The following is a 22,193-nucleotide window of genomic DNA, read 5'->3' as shown; positions in this document are numbered from 1 at the left end:
GTCACTCAGGATGCTCTTATGACAGTGACTAATTGTTTAGAAATAGTTGGATAGTTGCTTCACTCCCTAAGTGGAGATACCTTAGGGTATATGGACTGGTGGCCACCACCATCCCCACCCCCATATCAAAAAGCATGTGAATGGCTCTCAGTGTACAAAGCTGATGCCAGGTATTTGCTGCATTGCTAGGTTTAATTTTAGGAGGCAGTCGTGTCAAACTGTCCTTCGCTTTTTTGCTAGAGGCTTCTAGGGGCTCCGTCAGCTGTTGCGGTTGCTGGCTCCTCTACACCCCTTCAGTTTCCAGTAAACAGCACGACAGAGTCAAACTAAAAAGTCTTTGAACAAATACACAGAGAGACAAAATATATATATTGGTTCTTATAAACTAGGCTGTGTAAATAAATGTTAGGTTAAATGAGAGTTAAATGAATGATTAAATTAAGCTGTTTGAGTGAGAATACAAGCCTCCAAATGATGTGTTCTCTGTATGAACAAGTTTGTGTGTATAGAAGCGTGCCACCTCAGTGATCACCTTAACGCAGGTAGTCACTGAGTCGATACATCACGCTTACTTCTGCGAGCGCAAACATTTGTCTCTGGATCTCACACGCTCCTCCCCGCGGAGCTCGAGGCGGCCAATCGGCGGGCGTGCGACTGTTCGGACCCCCTTTCCCATACAGACTGCAGAGTTAAACTCGCGCCCGAGCTCTGAAACTAAGATCTTTATTCTCTCTGCGCGGCGACCGGACACCTGATCGCGCTCGGATGGAGGGGTGAAACCCGATCTTCCGAATGTACTGCTGCCCACGAAACCCGGAGGAGTGACTCACCACTAAGGACACGTGAAAAAAAAAAACATGTCTTCTTCCTCGAGTGAGGTGATTGGCGTCGATGATATCAAGAGGGAGAGCTCGAGGGCACTGGAGACTCGGGGGAGTGTCAAGCTGGCCGCGCTCGATCCGGCCGGGTTGCCCATGGAGAACTCTGGCTCGGCGGCGGTGGCAGTTGAATGCGCACCGGCTTCTCTCGCGTTCTCACCGGAACAAGTAGCGTGCGTGTGCGAGGCACTGCTGCAGGGCGGCAATGTGGAGCGTCTTGCCCGCTTCTTATGGTCGCTACCACAGAGTGAGCTGCTGCGCGGCAACGAGAGCATCCTTAAGGCGCAGGCCATAGTCGCGTTCCATCAGGCGCGCTACCAGGAGCTCTACTGCATCTTAGAGAACCACAACTTCAGCCCGTGCAACCACTCGTCCCTGCAGGACATGTGGTACAAGGCGCGCTACACTGAGGCGGAAAAGGCACGCGGTAGGCCGCTTGGCGCCGTGGACAAATACCGACTGCGCAGGAAGTATCCGCTGCCGCGCACCATCTGGGACGGCGAAGAGACCGTGTACTGCTTCAAGGAGAGGTCGAGGAACGCGCTCAAGGACATGTACAAGCGCAACCGTTACCCGTCCCCGGCGGAGAAGCGGAACCTCGCCAAAATCACTGGACTTTCTTTGACGCAGGTCAGCAACTGGTTCAAAAACAGGAGACAGCGGGACCGGAATCCATCAGAAGCGCAGTCCAAAAGGTACGAAGCACTTTTAAAGTACATTAAGAACAATTCTTCAACTTTCTTCTCATTGCGTAGAACTCGCATCCACACTAGGATGATGTATCTGACAGTGATTATTCAGATTTTTACTTTAAAACATCTTCTTTTGGTTTTAGTAGGAATGCATTGGGATGCATAGGCATATTTTCCCAGCAGTGGTCCTGCTGAATGGACACACAATCACGTTGTTTTGAAATACGAAGCTTTGGCCGTTCAAGTGAGGGGTCGTTTTTAAGAACGGCAGAGCGCGCGATGTGCTCAAGGGAAAAGAAACAGAAAATCCCGCGGGAAAATATTCAGAAATCGATGAAATTCTATTAAGGCATAAGTGATGATGTTATCATTGATGTTAGATCAGCCAGAGCAGTATTATTTTTTAGGGACCTTTGAATGTTTGCTTGCCTGTGATGAAAAAGTGGCACTTTTGGATAGTCATTACTTTAACATACTCATCATGTATGTTTGTTAGTGGATTTTAAGCCCATTGTCTTCTCGTCCCTGGTAATCACTCGAGGAGATCTACCCATTAGGCCTTTATCTCCTGCTGTGGGTGCTGTGTCCGCTGTGATTGTGTGGGTGTGTGTGTGTGTGTGTGCGTACGTGCGTGTGTGTAAACTAACTACACATGCAAGTCCCTGTGTGCACCTGGTTCTGTGACATACTGACACTCATGCGATTCAGGCTCACAACAAAAATAACTAATTTCTCACTCCACCCACGCCCATGTCTTAGGTTGTTTTTATCATTTATAGTACATAGTGTAGTCTCGTAAATAAGGGAGGTCAGACTTTTTCCGTGCGCGTCAGCGGTGAGAAGACACGAAGGTGTTCCGCACTGAATAAACCATATACACAGCAAAATCTGCAGGGCTCATTTAAATTCTCTAAGAATTCATTTGTGTCTAGGTGAACTCTGTAAATCATCCTCCTACATCTACTGTGAATTTTGCTGTATATGCAAGTATATATTTTAAAATATACTGGAACAAACCTATCCTAGTCTGCCATGTACTCTAAGTTGAAGATAATTGGATAGTTTGTTGGTGGTACTTAGTGTAGCCACAGCTGTCAGAGTCAGTAAGGAGACTCCAAGGCTGCCAAATGCTCACAGCTTTTCATTTGTTTGCAGGCCCAAGGACAAAAAGTCACTTTTAGAGGTTCCAAATGTTTCTTCTTCCAGATTTTCTTGGCAAAACAGTGTTATTCTTAACATAAAAATAAACGAGCTTTAATTTAAATTGATGAGAACAAACTCATTTTCAAGAATATTCATTGCTGTATTCTAAAATTTCTCATGGGATTTCCATGTGTTAGGAAAGATGCATAGTATTTTAGAAAGAGATGATTAGGAGGGATGGATGAACATCAATTATTGAGGGGAATATAAGCCTCTATCAGAAGAGAACAGGCCTGTTAAGGCACCCCCAAAAATGCTTTTCAGTTCTGTAAGGTTTCATCTTGCGTATGGTGTCTTTTGCAATTCGGTTTTAATTGTGTACATATAAATTATGCTCAAAATATTACACTTTGAGATTCAAAGTTAAAACATATCCCCTTTTTAACCAGTTGTGATGGATCATTTACCTGCATTTTAGAATGAATAAGTGGCAACCTTAATGGAAGCACAAAGCTGTAATGGAAATGGAATAAATATGAATTTGTGCAAAATTTGCATATACCATGGTGAATAAAACCCCAAAGCAGCAGTATAAACTAATCAACTCTTTTGAATGCACTGTACCTGTTTAATGTGAAAATTATATGCATGAATCTGTACTGCACTGTCACTGAACATTTTCCAGGACTAATCAAACATGTCAGCCTCTCAACCTTGCTTAAAAGACACCCATTAAGCTACTCTATGTAATAAAGTTCATGTTTAAAGTAGGCTGCATTCAAAAAACTCTCCTGTGTCTTGCAGTGAATCAGATGGCAATCATAGCACAGAGGATGAGTCAAGTAAGGGGCAGGAAGAGCTTTCTCCTCGTCCTCTCTCTAGTGGCTCTGCTGGTTCCATTGCCCTTGGCACTAGCCCTGCTGTGGCATACTCCGATGGTGCCACCACTGTCATCCAGCAGATCGGGGATGCCAAAATGTCTCCACTGGCTGCAGGAATGGGTTTCAATGGCGACCTGACAAACGCCAACTCTCACTATCTTAATGGTGGAGCATATGTTCAGTCACATGGCAGCAACAATCTCCTGAATGGACTTGGATCCACAAGTGGTCATTTCTTGACCTTCGATCCCCAGAGGATCTCCCATGGCCAAGAGAGGCTACTGGGTGGCTCCTCTGTGTCTTATGCCTCTTATTCAATGGGGGCTCCAGAAACCACAGTTGGAAAACTAGATGGTATGCAGCCTCTGGTGTCACATTCAGAACATGGAGCAGTGCCCTCAGTCGTGACCTTTGCCACTACCACGTCCTCTTCCTCCTCTCCGTCTGGAGCTCCTCATCTCAGCAACTACAGCATGGTCAACCTTCCTGGAGTTGAGAACAACCTGGGTCTTCCTCCTTTACTGCTACCGCCATCTTCTACAGCACCCTCTCACGGTAGGAGAAAAGTGTTTTCGATCTTTAATCACTGCACAGATATGTCGTATACTGCACAAATATAGTAAATACTCTGGACATTTTTTAGCCACTTTTAAAAATGCCTGATTCTGTTATCACTTTCCAGACTACCTACACATAAGGATTTGAGTATAACTCAATATGATGATATCATTATATATAATATTATATAATATAATATATAATTATGGTTATTATGCTTAGAATTGTGTTTGCTTTGTAGAGTTTATTTAGATTTTTTTTTTTTGTTTAAATCACTTTAAACCTACACACCTACTGTGTGTAGGTGAACTGGTGTGTAGGACTGGAAGTTCAAGAGTAGGGCTGGGCCCCATGATATACCACATCTATTCAACAGTGGAAGCTTATGTACAAAAGATCAATTCAGGCATTAAGCTTCTTTGTTTCTTCTCTCCCCTGAGTCTCAACAACAGTTGGCACAGACTTCACACCAAACCCAAGCTAATTGCATCACTACTTTGGAGTATATCACGACAGAATATTATCTGGTCTTCATTGTTCTAACATCAGACACAATGCTTTGTTCTATACAGAGATCAGTGGTGCAGGGATTTGTAAAAGAGGACTGTGAATCAGAAATAGGAGCAGTGTATTGTGAATAAAATAAAGCTGGAGTGGGGTGGGGGTCAGGTCACGTTTGCGATGACTTCAGGATTGCAACAAATAACAGGCCTCAATGACATTATCCCCACCTCCTCTCCGTGGCCCTAACCACACGCTAATGGTTCTTTCCATGAATATTTTATAGCCACATCAATAACAGCAAGGCTGACTGTGTGCTGCTGCCCTCTCAGAACAACCCTCATTTTTTTATCCTTTAATATGCAGTTTACGAGCCACATAAAAACAAACCCACCCTTGGCTGAACTTTTGATTTAGGAGGAAAACGGTTGAGACTAAATGATCCACTAAAAAAAGACAATATTAAAATTGTTTAGCCAAAAAACCCTCTTTTCTTCAGCCCATAATTTTAAGGCAATCCAATAAAATATGAATCAATAAAACACTGGTTTTGATGTCCAGTGCTGCAAAACATATGAAGCAGCTGTTTCAATTGCCTTTTCCATTTAACAATGCTTTAGTCTGTGACATAAAGACTTGTATATGAATGACAGAGTTTATTAACAAAATAAACGTACATATATAATATTTGTATATGTAGTAATATATATAATCTATTACATAAACATATGCATGCATTGGAAACAATCATATAGGTATTGGTTTATATTTTGATTCTTTCACATTTTGGCAGCAAGAAACTTATTGGGAAAAAAAATGTGGTTCTTCCTGTAGTAAATGAGTTTGAGATTGTAAGAGGGGTGGCTGGCGCTGTGTGATTATTTATCAATTCAGCAAGCCTAATGGAAGAAAATGTCCTGGCCAAATGCCAGTAGTCTATCTCTCTGGGAGTTATGTGCCAAGAGCTACATTCTAGAGTTACAAGGAAATCACAGAGAATGTAACCGCAAACAGAAAATGAAAAAGGTGTTTCATTTTCACATAAAATAGTACTTGGAAAAATGGTGGTGTGACATAAAGGAGTAGAAATGGAGGAAGAGACAGAGAGAGAGGGAGAGAGAGAGAGATGAATGATGCACCTAAGATATATAGAAACACATAATCATGCAATCTAGAGAACTGTTATGCATGCATTCCCCCTTCATTCCACCTCTCTGATTTTTTTTTATTATTTTTTTTACTCAGAGGCCATTAGTTATTAGCTGTGAGAAATGCTGGTTCTGCCATCTGCTAAAATAGCACAGTAGAATTAACAGGAAATAAAGATCAGAGTGGGCAAATCAGGATTTAGGCCAAGGTGTGTACTGGGGGATTAACCTGTGGTCAGCCTAGTCAGACAGGGCGTGGTGGCTCACTTAACAACATTGTCTTATTCTATTTGTCGCCCCCAGCAGGCTCAGCCCCACTGGACGGGGTGGTCAGCAACTCACCCCAGCACTCAGGCCAACCCCTGCTCTACACACTCAACCAGGCCGTCAAGCAGGAGCCTTTGGACATTGGGGTGGCCTACACATATCCGTCCAGTGTGCCCCTAGACCAAAGTGGCAACTTGGGCTACACAGCATCCCTCTTTCTCTCCACCAACCTCAGCCACTCACCCAACAGTGTAGGCCCCCTGGCTCCTGCAGCCACAGCTGCTATCACCTCGGTGCTGTCTGGTACAGAGGGTCACTCCGGTCTGACTCACACCACCCGCGGCCTCCAGGAAAATGGGGGAGCTCTGCCCTCAGACTACAGAGCACAGGAAGCACAGCTGCCCCTGTCCGACAATCTTGAGACCCCTGCAGGTACTGGTGAGGGCCCTCCTGGAGTGTGTGGTGATCTGGACATGGAGGGAAAAGAGCTGGCCAAGCTGCAGACTGTTCAGATGGACGAGGACAGCAATGACCTCTGACCCCTGTAATCACGACATCTGAAGAGCTGTATTTCATTAGCTGTTGATTTTCTTGCACTGCAGCATAACTATAAAGGTCTCCTAAGCACACATCAGTCTTTTTATACTTTCTCGCTTTTACGATAATGTATGCAAGATGTGTGCAAATAGGTGGAACACATGAACAGTGCCTTTGTATCACTAAATAAGCGTAGCCTCACATGTCCTGACTTGCACTCAGATGGCTGCAGAATGTACTTGTTGATGCACTGACCCTGAACAAGATGTCTCAGCACTGTCTTTTTCTCTCCTATTTGCAGTAATGGAGATTTTCATTCAGAGAGAGATGGAGAGTGATAGCACATGGTGGACTGAGAGAGGGAGAGAGGGAGAGAGAGCGAGAGAGTGAGAGAGAGAGAGAGAGAGAGAGAGAGAGAGAGAGAGAGTACAGTATAAAATAGCAGATGTGTTTGGTGAGTCTTGCAAATGTTTCTGCACTATCACTGCAGCTTCATACTGATTCTTTATTTTACTCTCCAAATTTTTATCAAAGCACAGATGTTTAATTTTTTTTTGTTGACGTTTGGTTTTTGTATTTAATTTTTTGAAGCTTGAAATAGCAATGTGAACAACGTTTTGTTATGTTTAGCTTTTTAAGCAATTTAAGTTCAACACGGACTTAACCACAGGTGAGAAATCTTTGTCCTTGATATGAAAAAATTGTATTATTGGGCATTCAGCGTCTGGTCTCATGTACCTTCCTTAAAGAAATGAAATCCTTACAGTAGTAAATGATTTCAGTTGTAAGAAAAACTGGTTGTAGGCCATTTTTGTGTTTTTGCTTTACTGTATAAAAAAAAAAACCCAACCACTACAGTTCATTAAATGATTCTGCAGAATATAAACCTTAATGTATGAGTTACAGACACCGTTAGCAATCACATGCTGTAAATGATTCTGAGACTTACAAGTTCGGCCCTGCACTCAGAAATGGAACCAACTTATTTTTATAAACCATTCACCTCTATTAAATCTTTATATTTATACATGCATAATGAATGGTGAATGGATTTTATGTGTCACTGACACCAGTATTTCACACTGGAGTCCTGGGTTGACATTTGGATAACTGAAGAAAATGACATCACCTGGAATGAATCATACATTATTGGAAGCAGTAGGTAAGTTGGCTCTGTGTTTTACCCAATTGTGTGACGTCAGCGGCAAAGAAATACAAGACTCTCCATTTAACAAGATTAGGCTATGACTTGGGCCTCTAGGACAGCTGGCCATGATGCTCAGACATTACTAATGCATGAATGTATGCATATGCAGCATAATGGAGATCATATTCTCATAAGCTCAAATTCTCCTTATGGGTGTCCTCTGTGATCATTTGCCAGTGCCTGGCAGCTGCATGTGCCAGGCCATTTTTAAAGTGCCATCCGAAAAGAAGAGTGGATGTGGAAAAGCTGCATATTCTAGTTGGATTTCTCAGAGATTTCTGCACATGACCAAACAGGAACAGGCTTCTGTCTAGCTTGAGTTATCATTTGTTAAGCACAAGATAAAATCTTGTCTTGTAGGAACACTTTAACAGCCTGTGCAAGATGACAGTTTGTTCTGCATGTGCATCCGCATGTAAGCGCATGCAATAGAACATTTCGTCGTTTCGTCAGATGTTGATTTTTAAAGATGCATGAAAATGTTTATCAACTGTAGGCTCAAATAAGGGTGGAATGGACTTCATGAAGGTCTTTACTGTATCGTGGGAACGTTTCCTTCTTGTGACACCAGGGCATGTGAGTCCAAGCTAATTGAATGGTACCAAGGTAGGACTGGTTCACACACACAAAGGGGAAAAATGCCCAGGTAAAGAATCTATTGTTACCTGTGCAAAGGTGACCCTGTCGCCTAGGGCAGCAGATTAGCTGATTGCTAGGTATCAAATGGCACCTCCTGGAATATTGAAGAGTAAGAAAGCACTTTTGTTTGGGGCTTTTTGAGCTAAGAACCAATGGCCATGGCAAACGGACATGTGTGTTTCGTGTCCCCCATTTCCCTTGGGCTGCCTGCGTGTCAGCCAGTGTGTGTAACGTGGGGTATCTTGTTGCCTTGCTGTATTGTTCAGATATGGACGTCACAGCGTCTCCATGGGCAGTGAATGGGAAGGCTTTTTGTGAAACCTTTTGTGAGCTTATCATCCCCTAGGACATAAGTACAGTACACAAAAACAAAGTGAACCTTCAAGTCCATCCAATCTCAGATTTCACAATAAGTATGATGTCAGGGAGAAATAATGGTATATGGAAATTTGATATCAAGATACTGCCCATTATCTTAGTATTCAAACATATCTTTAGTGTTCAGATTGTTCAAGGGACCCAACCCCACCATTTTCTGTTTGTCCTTGTGTACATTTTCAAATCTGGCACAAGCGCATAAATGCTGGCTGTAGCAGGCTGTAAAAAAAAAAAAAAAAAGGAGAAAAAAAAGAAAAGAGGGAACCCTGTAGAAGTGGGCTTATTAAAGAAGCTGACCCCTGACTTTTGCATGCAATTTCAAAGCATGACATTTAGTGCGCTGCCGTAGCCTGTGAGGCGCGGGTAACCTGAGCTGGAGCCCTGAGCGCCCCAACCCTACACACTGTGCTAATGTGAGGTCAGAGGCCAACTGGGTCTGTATGATTCACAGACCCACCACTTCACACACATACAGACACACAAGCAAGCAAACAGGGAAGCATAGAGATGATGAGGCACATGTTCAGTGTAATTGTGTGTGATAGAACGTTGTAAATGTGTATAATTGTTATGAACAGAGCTAGATCACATGAATCTGGAGAAGAGAGCTGCTTTGGGCTAATTTGAATAAATAACTATCTGCCTGTGAAAATCCCTGTGAGTAAATCAACGAAAAATACTGTCATTAAGAAAGATGGATAGGTAATTGATAAGAGGAAGACTCCCACAGATACATTCTCTGTTACACTCAAAAGATATGCTTCATCTGTAAGACATTGCCATGACAAGACTACAGTCTTCTTATGCATGATGAAAACGTCTGAAGCAGAAACAGAATATTTGCCCAAAGTAAGAGTCGAAAGCCAGCCAAGAGCAAGACAAATTTTCTCCAGGGCAACAGAGGTCACTGTGGTTTATCTGTGTCCCATATAAATGATGTAGGGGAGATTCATAAACGTCTGAAAGTATTGTGAATATATTTATTGCTGGCTATTTTCTAGACAGATAGCTCAGGCTGCATGCAGCAAAACTAGATGAAAATTGGACTCTAAAGAAAGCTTCCAAATACCATTCATTTCCACAAAATAATTAATGAAGTGATCTACAAGAAATAAAAATTAAATAAACATTATGGTTAGATCACTTGTATAAAGTTTAACTATGAATTATTTGTTGAACTTAATCCAAGACTGTTGTGCATTGGTTGGACCAGTGGACTTTGGATTTCTTTATATATATATATATACACACACACGCACACATATATATATATATATATATATATATATATATATATATATATATATATATATATATATATATATATATATATATGTGCGTGTGTGTGTGTGTATATATATATATATATATATATATATATATATATATATATATATATATATATATATATATATGAACATCTTGACAAAGATGAAACACTGAATTGGGCAATTAATGAAATTAGCAATTAAACAAATTGCTGGTGTGATATGTATGGTGGATATATACATCTAATATTACAGAGGTATTACATATAAATGATAAATGACTAGCCTTCAGTCATGACACTACTAACTTTCCTAACCAAAACAATAGACTTTTAGTAGGCTAATTATTATTTATTATTTTATATTAATTTTCATAATCAAGCTACAACGCAGTATTATGCAAGAAAGAAAAGTTTACAAAATAGGCCTATAAAAATATACATCTGCCAAAAACACATTCAACGAAGCTTTCCTGACAGGTCTGACAGGACTCATGACTATTCTAGGTCCAAACTGGGATTTAGAAGGATGTCGCGAATAGCTAGACTACCGGTTGAGGTTTATAAATAAACTATTTTTTAAAAAGATATGATTTTGGTATAAAAGATAATAATCTATTCGTAATATAGCCTAAAACATATCTTAATATTCATACAACATAAACTCGTTGCAAATTTTAATCATTGAAATAACATGACGCTTAAACTCCATGATCTCTAATTATAATTCACAAATAATTTAAAAATTATTATTTACCTTTACAAGCTAATAAATTTATATATATATATATATATATATATATATATATATATATATATATATATATATATATATATATATATATATCTTGTTTTCTTGTTGATGTCGTTTGCATAGGGTTCTGTCTTTTAGACTATAGGTCTTGTGCTTCCCTATGTAAATCCCTATTTATTTTGGGATTAAAAGAAATGCGGTAGTACGTTTTTTTTCCTCTCTCTCTCTCTCTCTCTCTCTCTCTCTCTCTCCATCTCTCTCTCTCTCCATCTCTCTCCCTCTCGCTCGCTCGCTCGCTCGCTCTCTCTCTCGCTCGCTCTCTCTCTCGCTCTCTCTGTGTGTGTGTGTGTTGCTTTTCAGCGTTGCGGTCTCCAGCCCCTCGCCTTCAGGCTGTAAAAGAGCACATCTTGAAATGATCAGGGTCTGAGAGCGACCAGAGCCTTTCAGCTTCAGCTTTAAGACGGGCGTCTCAGTATAGAGGAGACACAAGGACAAGCAGAGCCGTCCATCACTGACCTGAGAGATGAAAAAGGTCTATGTACCAGCTAATAAAAGACTACAAGTCGTAAAGTTTAAGGAAATTCCAAGTCTCTGATTCTTGTATGGTAAAGAACATATACTTAAAAGACACTATTACAAACATTTGAAGTCATTAAGCATTTGCATAAAAGATCTGTCTTTTAAATGTGGGTCTAAAAGAAATTATTTAAATAGATACGAAGTAAGCAGCATTTATTGTAATAACATATTAAAATATAGGTCAGATTATTATCACTTCGTGTGGAGGTCTTTGTTCAAACGTGTTCAAAAAGAAAATGAAATACATGAAATATTATATATTACGTATGAAGATTTTTTTCCGAACAGATGGAGGGACCATCTTTACAAGACTCCTCATCTCGCCGAACCTCTAGAGACAGTGGGCAAAAAATGTTTTCACAGGTGCCTGAATTGCCCTCTAAACCTAATTAAGTCCTTACTTTATCTTAGTGACCCAGGGCTAAATTCATAGGACAATCCAGACATCAGTGCAGGAGGGTAGGATAAGGAGTGCGTGGGCCACAGAGTGGACTCTGTGGTCTTCTTGAAAATGGACGCTCCGTCTCCAATTAAATTATAAAGAGGTGCTCCATTCCGGGTGAGTGATCGTGAGCTCCGCGTCGCCCTGGTGTCATATTGCAGATTTCAGCGCAGATAAAGAAATGCGATCTATTCCTTAAAACAGCGACTGGGTAGCAAAGAGCTGGACGAACACAGAACTCATTTACTAATGCAGTGGTTTTCGGTTTCACTGTACAGAAGATGGGGGGAAAGAGAAGCCAGGGGGAGATGGTAGGGGGAAAGACTTGCACAATGTTAAAGGAAAACAAATTACTCAACCGAGGAATCTGCTCACGCGCTTAAACTGTGCATATATTGTGCATATATATATATATATATATATATATATATATATATATATATTAAAATTGTATACATATACATATATGTGTGTGTGTGTGTGTGTATATATATATATATATATAAATATATATAAATATATATATATATATATATATATATATATATATATATATATATATATATACATAGACTGAACTTGGGTTTGTCCAATTTCGGATAAAGAGTCGGAAGCTTTGAAGTGGGGGTTTCAGCACGCCTAGGTTTAGGGCTTATCTCTTAGCAGCTCTGTGTTATCTCTCCACCTCTAGAGCTTGATTGTTTTTTAATGGGACACTAAGTATCTAATCACCGCAGTGTGCGCGCTGGGACCTCACGCACCTTCCCAATAAACACTTGGCAAGCAAAAAAAAAAAAAGCAAAGAATATAGTGTGGCGATTACGTGCATAAATACAGTAAATTGGCAACCCAAAATGATCTAGCCCCCTTTTTTTTTTGCATTACTGATCTATGTGCGGGATTTTATTTCATAAAATGTCTAGGTCAGTCTAGGATATGTTTCGGATAGGCTGCATGCTCAAACTGGAGAAAAGTTTCTTAAAAATCTAGTTAACCCCCATCCCCTTCCAATTCACACATTGCACTGCATGCAGTTGCTCGTTAATTCATTAATAATTTAACGGCTTTAAAGTTGTTTAAGTTAAATGTAAGATCGGTAAATGGGCAAAGTGGGCTTGAGGTGGGGATTGGAGTGAGCGTAGCCTTCGGAGACCCACTGTAATTGATTAGTATCGAGGTGCTCCACTCCCTCAGGTAAAACTGGAGACGGGAGATCTAGTTTCAGACCACCGAGTTCCCGAGGGAGGAAATGGCAGCAGAGCTCTTGCTTTAGCTGTTCGGATAGGGCGCATGGAGAGCCAATCAGCGCGCGCGCTGCGCTCTTTTAGCGCGACACCACTGGACGGGCAGCACACCGTCTCCAACCAACGACCAAAACTTAGGAGCTTGTTGACACGGACATCTCCTACCAAGGCATTTTGTAGGACCTTTTCGAAACCATTTTATTAGCATCAGCACTATCGCATTCGGATTCAGACCCTATTCCGCTCTTTTCTGCAGTCCAAAAACAGAGCGGTTTGGCCGACAGGAGTAACGCGCCCACCGTCCGTCATGTCCATGTTGCCCTCGTTCGGCTTCACGCAGGAGCAGGTCGCTTGCGTGTGCGAGGTGCTACAGCAGGGCGGAAACCTCGAGCGACTGGGCCGCTTTTTGTGGTCCCTGCCGGCCTGCGACCACCTCCACAAGAATGAGAGTGTGCTCAAGGCTAAAGCTGTAGTGGCGTTCCACCGTGGCAACTTTAGGGAGCTGTACAAAATCCTGGAGAGCCACCAGTTTTCGCCGCACAACCACCCCAAACTGCAGCAGCTGTGGCTGAAAGCCCACTACATCGAGGCCGAGAAGCTGAGGGGGCGGCCGCTGGGCGCTGTGGGTAAATACCGAGTACGGAGGAAGTTTCCTTTACCGCGCACCATATGGGACGGTGAGGAGACCAGCTACTGTTTCAAAGAGAAGAGCCGCGGCGTGCTGAGGGAGTGGTACACGCACAACCCATATCCCTCTCCACGAGAAAAAAGAGAGCTGGCTGAAGCCACAGGGCTCACAACCACACAAGTGAGCAATTGGTTTAAAAACAGGAGACAGAGGGATCGAGCCGCTGAGGCCAAAGAAAGGTAAACTGCAAATCACAGAATTAAAAATCTCATTTTGAACTATAGTCCCACATCTAGTCTTAAAACCTTCAGATCACTGAAACATAATTAGCAAGTCAACAAGAACAACACTCCTTAATGTATGATGCCATGACAAACAAAATGTTTAATTCAATCCCAGCTTACTGATTTGTTTTTATTATATTCGTCTATATATTTATATATATATATATATATATATATATATATATATATATATATATATATATATATATATATATATATATTAACCCATTTAAATATATGCGACGTTAAAGTAATGCAGTTGTGGTTGTTTATACACAACCATAAAAGTAGACCAGAGTAATGCACCAGTGTTGAATTAACATTTACTGAATTAATTGGCGCACGGTTTAATTGACATTTCTTGTGCTCGACTGAAAACCAGACGGGTTGATTTATTTCTGGTATATTTGCAGTGTGCGGCAAATATCACCCGCAAAAATAGCTGTTTTAACATATTTCAGGAAGTATGCTGGGTCACTATCACGTGCTGTATCAATTACACATTAAATATCAAACACGGAGGCATAAATGACTAAATGTCCTTAATAAATAAGTGCAGGGTTTTGTAGTTCTAACTAACATATAAACAAACAATTTTATTTGCAGTAGAGAATAAGAATAACCCTTATCAGCTTCCAGCTGACATTTACATATTTTCAAAGCCACCATCATCATCCTCATCATCATCATCACTGTGACATCTTCCTACGTCACTGACAACTGAAATTATTATTATTATTATTATTATTATTATTATTATTATTATTATTATTATTATTTAAATATCCTGAATAATATTTTAAATATTTTTTTTTTCTATTAACTATTAGGGTTTTTTTTTCTCGAGGTTGTTTTTTTTGGATAGTTTTCGATATAAATTTCTTAGGTCAATACAAAATTGTTCAAAACACCATGCAATACAGATTCTCCCCAAGTTAAAACTGTGATTTAAAAAAATATATATATATTTTTAAAATTGCATTTTCTCTCAACGAGAGAAATCTTTTTGGAAATAATATTTTTAATGCATAACACCACATTTCTAGTTTATTTAACTGGGGATTAATGAACCCTTGAACAAAGCATGTTATTCACTGAATAAACCGGTCCAAGTTATGGTTGAAACTGGGTGGATAAAAAAAGAAAACTGTAAAGTTATTATATATATATATACTCAGTCTCAACTGAAATTAGACTGATTACATCCTGATTCACTGAATAAACATTTTCCATCCCTGACATAAAATTGGATGGGTTTAAATCTGTCTCCCCATCGAGACACTAGGACATCTAAATAATGTAAAACATCTAATGTAGGACATCTAAATTATAATAAAGTCTTTAATAAATCCTAGCATAGCTGCTTATTTGAATAGTGTAATCATGGTTATGACCAGAAACTCTAATATCCCTATATAATGCTAAAAAAAAAAAAAAAAAAAGCCTAAACAATTTTTTACTTTGTGTTTCTCCCAAACTTTGGCAGAGAGAACAGCGAGAACAGCAACGCAGGAGCGAACAAACAGAACCAGCTGTCTCCGTTGGACGGCGGCAAGTCGCTAATGTCCAGTTCAGAAGAGGATGAATTCTCTCCTCCGCAGAGTCCCGAGCAGAACTCCGCTCTCCTGCTGCAGGCTAACATGAACCACCCCGCCTCCTCCTACAGCATGAGCGGCCTGGCCATGCAGAGCCACCCGCACCAGCACCAGCTCCACGACTCCATACTGGGACCTCTGACCTCCAGCCTGGTGGACCTGGGCTCTTAAGCCATTAAGACTGCAATTCTATTTATTTTTTTTGTTGTTGTTTTATTTTGTACGGATCAATAGAGCGAGCTATTCTGCCACTTTACTGTAGATATAAACCTCGAACGGTATAATGTGAACACCAGAGTCTGTAGAGTTTTTTTTCCTGGTAAAGTTTCACAGTAGGTTTATACCGCAGTAGCAGGCTGATAGCCGCATGGACTGACATTTGCCAAGTCGTTAAACTGGACAGAGGACAAAACCAAAATCAGTAAATAAAACCAGTCTTCATCACTCTCACTACGCCTTTTCCACTGTCTGATTTTGCAGCGACTGTCTTACAGCCATTAATCTTCAAATACAAACATGAAACAGTTACAAACACGACACAGTTGCAAATATGAAGCAATTTACGTTTTTTTTTTTTAAAATTGGTGTTGATCGTAATGCGACTGTAAGATGAGCAGATCCTCATAAAAAAAAAACCTCAGAGTAGTCACATGTAATTATTTTTAACAAATGAAAATTCCTTAATAACATTATTTATTTTATGTTATTTCACTTTATTTTATGTGATGCATACAAAATCCGTGCGATCGTATGGTCGCTTTCCCCACTGGAATGTTTTTAACCAGATCCTACTTCAGGTTAAAACCCTGAGATCACAATTCATTTGAATACGTTATTAATAATAAAAGATTTATTAAAATAAAGCAAAAACAAAGCAACAACAAAATATGATACCAGTAAATGTGTGATGAAAACTAACAACAGCGACAGCAACGATAACAACAACAACTATAAAAAATACGATGATAATAATAATAATAATAATAATAATAATAATAATAATAGAAATAACAACAACAACAACAACAACAACAACAACAACAATAATAATAATAATAATAACGATGATGATGATGATGTTGATCTGTGGTTAGTTATACAAAAGATGTCTTTCTAAAAGTGTGCATGGCCAGACACATGGGAGGCTTGTTGACTTTTCCTGAGCCCCGGGAGGCGCGTGCTGCTTATCCGCTCGCAGCGCCTCGTTCCGTTTCTTTGGCTGCTGTTTGCTTTGCGCTCTCTCACTGTTTGCTCTGGCGGTTCAGGGCCAAAGAGAAGACACTAGCTGCCCTAAGTGCACTCACGCGACTTCATTCATAAGTTTTTATATAAAAAACAAAAAAACAAAAAGACAAAACAATAAGCACAATGCAAACATATATAATGTAAAGCTGATTTTGGCTTGCTTGATAACTTTGTGTTTCGGCTTAATGCTTTCTTCATTTTTTTTTACATTGAAATTATTACAAAAAATATTGATTTGATATGATCAGTCAGATATTTTGTCATCAAATTTCCGTATGCATGCGTTTATGTAGGTTATGTCAAACAGATGAATGACTATATCAAATGAGCTAGCAAATCTAATACACAAGTTTATTACAATTCAGTTATGACTTTTGGTTAAAATCTTTATTTGTATTTTTTTGTGCAGTGCTATATGCTGGTATGGCGTCCTAGCCTGACTGATACGTCTGTCCTGTGAACAAGGGAATATGCAGAACATTTTCAGCTGAGTAGCAACGATTTGGACCTTTTGACCTTGGGCGTCAATTCCTTGAGGCAGATATGACTGCCCCCACCTCAGTAGCATCCATCCATTTTAGTGCCAAGACTTAAAAACGCTAATAAATAGCCTAATGTCAAAAGTAGGCTACATAGTATTTAGTATTGTTGGCGGATTTAGAAAGCCACAAATATTCGGGGAGAACACTGGACAAACTGTGTTTAATAGTTAGAGTGCAGACCTCTGTTTTCCTTTGTTTGCTTGAAAGTTTTGGTACCCCGCGGCCTCCCACCCAGCCCGACGCGCGCATGTCACACTCAGTTTTGAGCTGAGAGCACCGCGGATTTCCGGTCGCTAATCAGAACCAGGCGCTGTAGCAGTACTGAGCAGTGCTAGGGAGCCAGTGTTGGCCATAGACACAAACCCTGTTACATTCCTTTCTGCTCAGAACCCGTGTGAAATTATCTTAAGGACACTGTACTGAAGATATTCACAGTAGTTCTAAAACTTTTCAACTTTTCTAATGACATTTCAGTCGTAATGACAGTCGTCCTATTCGACAGTAAATATATTATTCGTTTTAGATTCAGCTGGAAAAGCATTAAACAGACTATAGTGCCAAATCCTTGCAAAAATCCAGTTTGGTCCGACAGACTACCAGCTGCCAAAACAGAGTTGAACTTGTAGCCTAGACTAACTTTGCTAGCTAGATGGAAACGGGTTTATGAGTTGTTTCAAGAGAATAACACCACAGTAAGGCAATAAGAAGTGGCTGTAGTCGAATAAGGAGGCTGGAAAATAACTTACCAGCTGGATAAACTTAACCAATTCAGCTTGTGTTTTGGCAGCTAGTATCTGGTCAGAGTAAGCTGGATTTTTCATTTGGAGTGGTTTTTCTTTCAGTCATTTAAACCATCGAGGGGATTTTTTATTTATTTATTTATTTATTTATTTATTTGCAAATGTTTGATTGTTGCTTTAAAAATATGTAATACAGTGGACTCTGATCCAACCTACTTGCTGTGTACTGCTGATTTTGCAGTAGGCACATCACCTAACAGAAATAATATTTACTAATATTAACATTTTAAAGCATTTAAAAATATTTTTAAATAAACATCTTTCACACAATAATCAACAGCACCACATCAAAAGCAATATAAAGACAATTATCAAATGAATGAGTATATAAATAAATAAATAAATAAATACATAAAAACAGTGAGAAATTACTTAGTTTTAATCAGACACTATATGTAAAACTTATGGACCTGTAAACAGTATCATCAAATTGTAAAGGTTAAATTATTACTTGTTATTGATGTTAAACCATGGATGAACTTTCAGAATTAGCTTTTTGACTCTTGCACTTTCTCAGCTGAACCATTATTTAGTTATTGCCCGGAAAGCCAGTGGGCTTGGTACCAAAGTTTGGTGGTTGGCCAAGGTAGCTTTTAAGATGGGTCAAGTTTCTCTTTCCTTGCTGCCGCTCAGAGCCAACTCTCTGCTGCACCACTAAATCAAGGTGAGCACACAAAGCGTCAGTCTGTGCTGGATGTGAATAAGATATATAGGGAGTTTCTTCTGTGGGAAGAAAAGGGTTCGGCTGTAATGTGAGCAGTCCCTGTGGGGGCGAGGTTGGGTGTACAAGTGAGTCCCATTCTCTTCACTCATAATGTGGGGGGAGAAAAGTGCAGAAATACAACAGGTGGGCTTCATACCCTCCCCTTCCCCCACCTACACCCTTACCTTCTGTCTCCTGATCGCTTACTGTCCATTAATGTCTGACCTCGATTTCTGACTGAGTGAGGCATCAGGGGATTATAAACCATGACTAATATTGAGACAAACAATACAATAATAACCAAGAGTATCAGCCTAACTGATAGGTTAACTTAAATCCCTGCAGGACTGTAAGTTATATGGAAAGTACTGTATAATTTAAAAAAAAAAAGCATTGTCTAAGGTGAGAAAATACATAATACTAAATAAAAATTTAGCTTAAACAGCATGAATACTAACACATTTCGAGATTTGCATACAGTAATTAAGACTTTTAGATTACTGATGATATAGTACCATAACAATTGTTAACTGTTTTGTTCAGCAGCTGATTATAAGTTATTGGAGTACTGGGAATATGGTAGGCATTTTAAAAAGGTATGTTAAAGTAGTTTTCCATATGGAAGTGCATCAAGGGGTTTGACCTTTTGGAGACATTTGAAATGCCAGACTGACTATATGGATTTTACGAACCCAAAGGACTAATATCGTATGTTCATGTTCTGAGCTACGTTAAGGACCATGACTGGTGCTAATGACCGAAAATATAGCAATCATGTGGGTATTTTAAAATTCGCTTATAAATCAAGAGAATATTTCTACAAATTGAAGTTCTTACCAATTTTGATTTAAGTAGATTTATCCTGAAATGCCCTTGACAAGAAATCAAGGCAGCTGAGTGGGAACAATGTAGCATATCATATCAGCTTACAAGTGTAATGACTGATGCTGTCATCACCATGAGTTTATCACTTCGGAAGACCAACTCTGTCCATAACAAAACAACATCTTTTGTAGGCCTTCACTGAAAATATGTTAATACTTACACTAATAGGTAATAGCTGGGAAAGTGTGACTTAAGAAAATAGCCACACTACAAATTGATATTTAGTTTAGTACTTTGTTGATTAATTGAACATCATTCATGGACAAACAAAAACACAACCAGACAGACAGAAGCACCCAAACAAACAGATGACACAAAGGCCCATGCATAAAAAGCAAGTAGACTGGCCTCAGCTGCACACCTGCTGCTCTATCTACACTCTCTCTTGCTAGTACAATGACGGCTGATTTTAGTAGCTGGTCTTCTGCATGTCACCTAGAGATGCTTCAGAAAAACAGCATGCATTGCCCTATCGTTTTGGCCTCCCTTCATGCCTGAAATGGTCTGGAGTGGAGGGTCACACGCTCTTCACCATAGCCTCTCTGGTCATGGCCGATTGGTGCAGTGCTGGATAACGGATTACAGCGAGGCGGTCACAGAGGCTCAGGTTTCAAAGTCCAGGCAGGCTGATAGACGAGCGGAGGCAGTTGTCTCACAGGCCGGGAGCTCTCCATCAGCAGGGTTTAAGGTGATATTGCAGGGTTCTGCTCCTGCTCTCACCCTGCCTGGCGTCAGCCCCTTGCTGGGTTCACACAGCAGGTATGTGTGGGTGATGACCGCAGAGCAACTTACAATTGAGTGACACACACAGTGCACACAGCTGCACGCGCGCACACACACACACACACACACACACACACATACACACACACACACCCAAACTCAAGTATTCTACTCAATAATAAGCTATTCTAATGCTCTTCTTACTTACCTACCTATGAATAGAATATGAATTTATATTGCACATTAAGGAAATGCAATTACATCAAATGTAAAAGTAACAATTGAGAAATCATAATCCATAAACAAAAGCCATTGTACTACTAGTGGGTATTGCAGCTTATGTTGTGCCATCTGCTAAATTGTGTACTATATTCCGTTCTCAGACCTGAGTGAATTTTGACCGAACAAGTTTTTATGTTTCTTTCTCAATATTTCTACAATATTGGTAGATAGAGAGACAGTTGAAAAAAATGACTGCTACCTTAAGATTCTGTATTAGTAACCAGAAGGTTGTGAGTTTCAGTCCCAACATTGCAAACAGAGAGCCGCAACTCTGGCCTTGAGCAAGGTCCTAAACGTTTCAACTGCTTAACTACTACATATGATTGGATAGAGTTGAATATTGTTTTGAATTAAAGCACTAACCTGAATATATAGAAAATAAATAAACGACTAAATATAAATAAACATAATAAATAAAAAATATATGTAATGAATAAAGATAAATAAAAATATAGAATTATATATAAGGAAATAAATATAAATGGTTAACCAATGAATATAATTTTTTTTAATGACGCTGATGAATACATGATATAATTTAATAACATTGTGTTATTGTATATACTGTATTTTCATTTACTGTGTGATATGCTGCTACTTCATGCTGTAAATTGGCAAGGTTTTATTTATTACACTACCCTGTAATGACCAAGCTTTTATATTATTATTATTATTATTATTATTATTATTATTATTATTATTATTATATGAAGTGGCACAGTGGCACAGCGGGTAGCATTGCCGCCTCACAGCTCCAGGTTCCTGGATTTGATCCTGAGCTTGGGTTACTGTTAAATTGTTTGAATGTGTGCGTCATTGGTGCACTGCTATGGACTAATAATAACAACAACAATAACAACAACAACAACAAGTACAATAACAATAATTCATAAAAATGATCAATTATACGATACTGAAACTGTAAACTGTTCATTTTCACATAAGAATTAAAAAAGAATCTCTTGATCTTCTTGGTGTACAGTGACAGCAAATCCTGTAGAAACCAGAGCTGAAGACATGCATGATTAAACCAAATGAATATGAGCACTGTGGAAGGAGCCAAACCGGTAAGCATTGTACAGTCTCTGTGCTCGAGATATAATGCATGAAAAATAATGCAGATATAATTTTGTTCAAAAGACTTTAAAATGAGATGATCTTCACCTTTACACAACTGTAACTACAGCCTGAGTATTTTGGAATGTGATGTGGATATAGTTATTCATCATGTGAACATTATGTGTTTTGGAAAAAAAGTATGTGAATGGTTGGAAGTGTACACGAGCTTTCAGGTCTTAGCAATGAGAATACTGTTTGTCCATTGATAGCTGAGTGACAGGCCAGGTAACTTGAGTCCTGCCTCTCCCTCCCTCCATTTCAGTGTAATGGGC

The 22,193-nt window shown here is 39.6% G+C and overlaps 2 protein-coding genes across 3 annotated transcripts; both read left to right on the top strand.

The window, feature by feature from the left end:
• The first annotated feature begins 768 nt into the window (after positions 1-768).
• On the top strand, positions 769-7,486 carry six4b (SIX homeobox 4b). Of its 2 annotated transcripts, none has more exons than XM_053614635.1 (3): positions 769-1,573; positions 3,518-4,149; positions 6,108-7,486. In XM_053614635.1, the coding sequence occupies exons 1-3, from the start codon at positions 858-860 to the stop codon at positions 6,605-6,607; spliced, it is 1,848 nt and encodes a 615-aa protein (XP_053470610.1). In that variant the 5' UTR covers positions 769-857; the 3' UTR covers positions 6,608-7,486. The 2 variants fall into 2 exon arrangements, with proteins under 2 accessions (XP_053470610.1, XP_053470609.1); XM_053614634.1 differs by having other exon boundaries at positions 6,105-7,486.
• Positions 7,487-13,235: 5,749 nt separating this feature from the next.
• six1b (SIX homeobox 1b) lies at positions 13,236-16,072 on the top strand. Its single transcript, XM_053614797.1, has 2 exons — positions 13,236-13,982; positions 15,514-16,072. Exons 1-2 carry the CDS (start codon positions 13,423-13,425, stop codon positions 15,791-15,793), a joined length of 840 nt encoding a protein of 279 aa, XP_053470772.1. The 5' UTR covers positions 13,236-13,422; the 3' UTR covers positions 15,794-16,072.
• The last annotated feature ends 6,121 nt before the right edge of the window (positions 16,073-22,193 follow it).

Source organism: Ictalurus furcatus, chromosome 25 (assembly GCF_023375685.1).
Source record: "Ictalurus furcatus strain D&B chromosome 25, Billie_1.0, whole genome shotgun sequence".
In the NCBI taxonomy this organism is placed as follows: Eukaryota; Metazoa; Chordata; class Actinopteri; order Siluriformes; family Ictaluridae; genus Ictalurus; species Ictalurus furcatus.
The sequence above is the reverse complement of the archived record's forward strand: the minus strand, read 5'-3'. Positions and strand labels throughout refer to the sequence as shown.

Coding starts and splice junctions, on each gene's coding strand:
- six1b (XM_053614797.1), top strand. CDS start 13,423: ATGTCCATGTTGCCCTCGTTCGGCTTCACGCAGGAGCAGGTCGCTTGC. Junction 13,983..15,513: donor GCCGCTGAGGCCAAAGAAAG/GTAAACTGCAAA, acceptor AAACTTTGGCAG/AGAGAACAGCGAGAACAGCA.
- six4b (XM_053614634.1), top strand. CDS start 858: ATGTCTTCTTCCTCGAGTGAGGTGATTGGCGTCGATGATATCAAGAGG. Junction 1,574..3,517: donor TCAGAAGCGCAGTCCAAAAG/GTACGAAGCACT, acceptor TGTGTCTTGCAG/TGAATCAGATGGCAATCATA. Junction 4,150..6,104: donor TTCTACAGCACCCTCTCACG/GTAGGAGAAAAG, acceptor TGTCGCCCCCAG/CAGGCTCAGCCCCACTGGAC.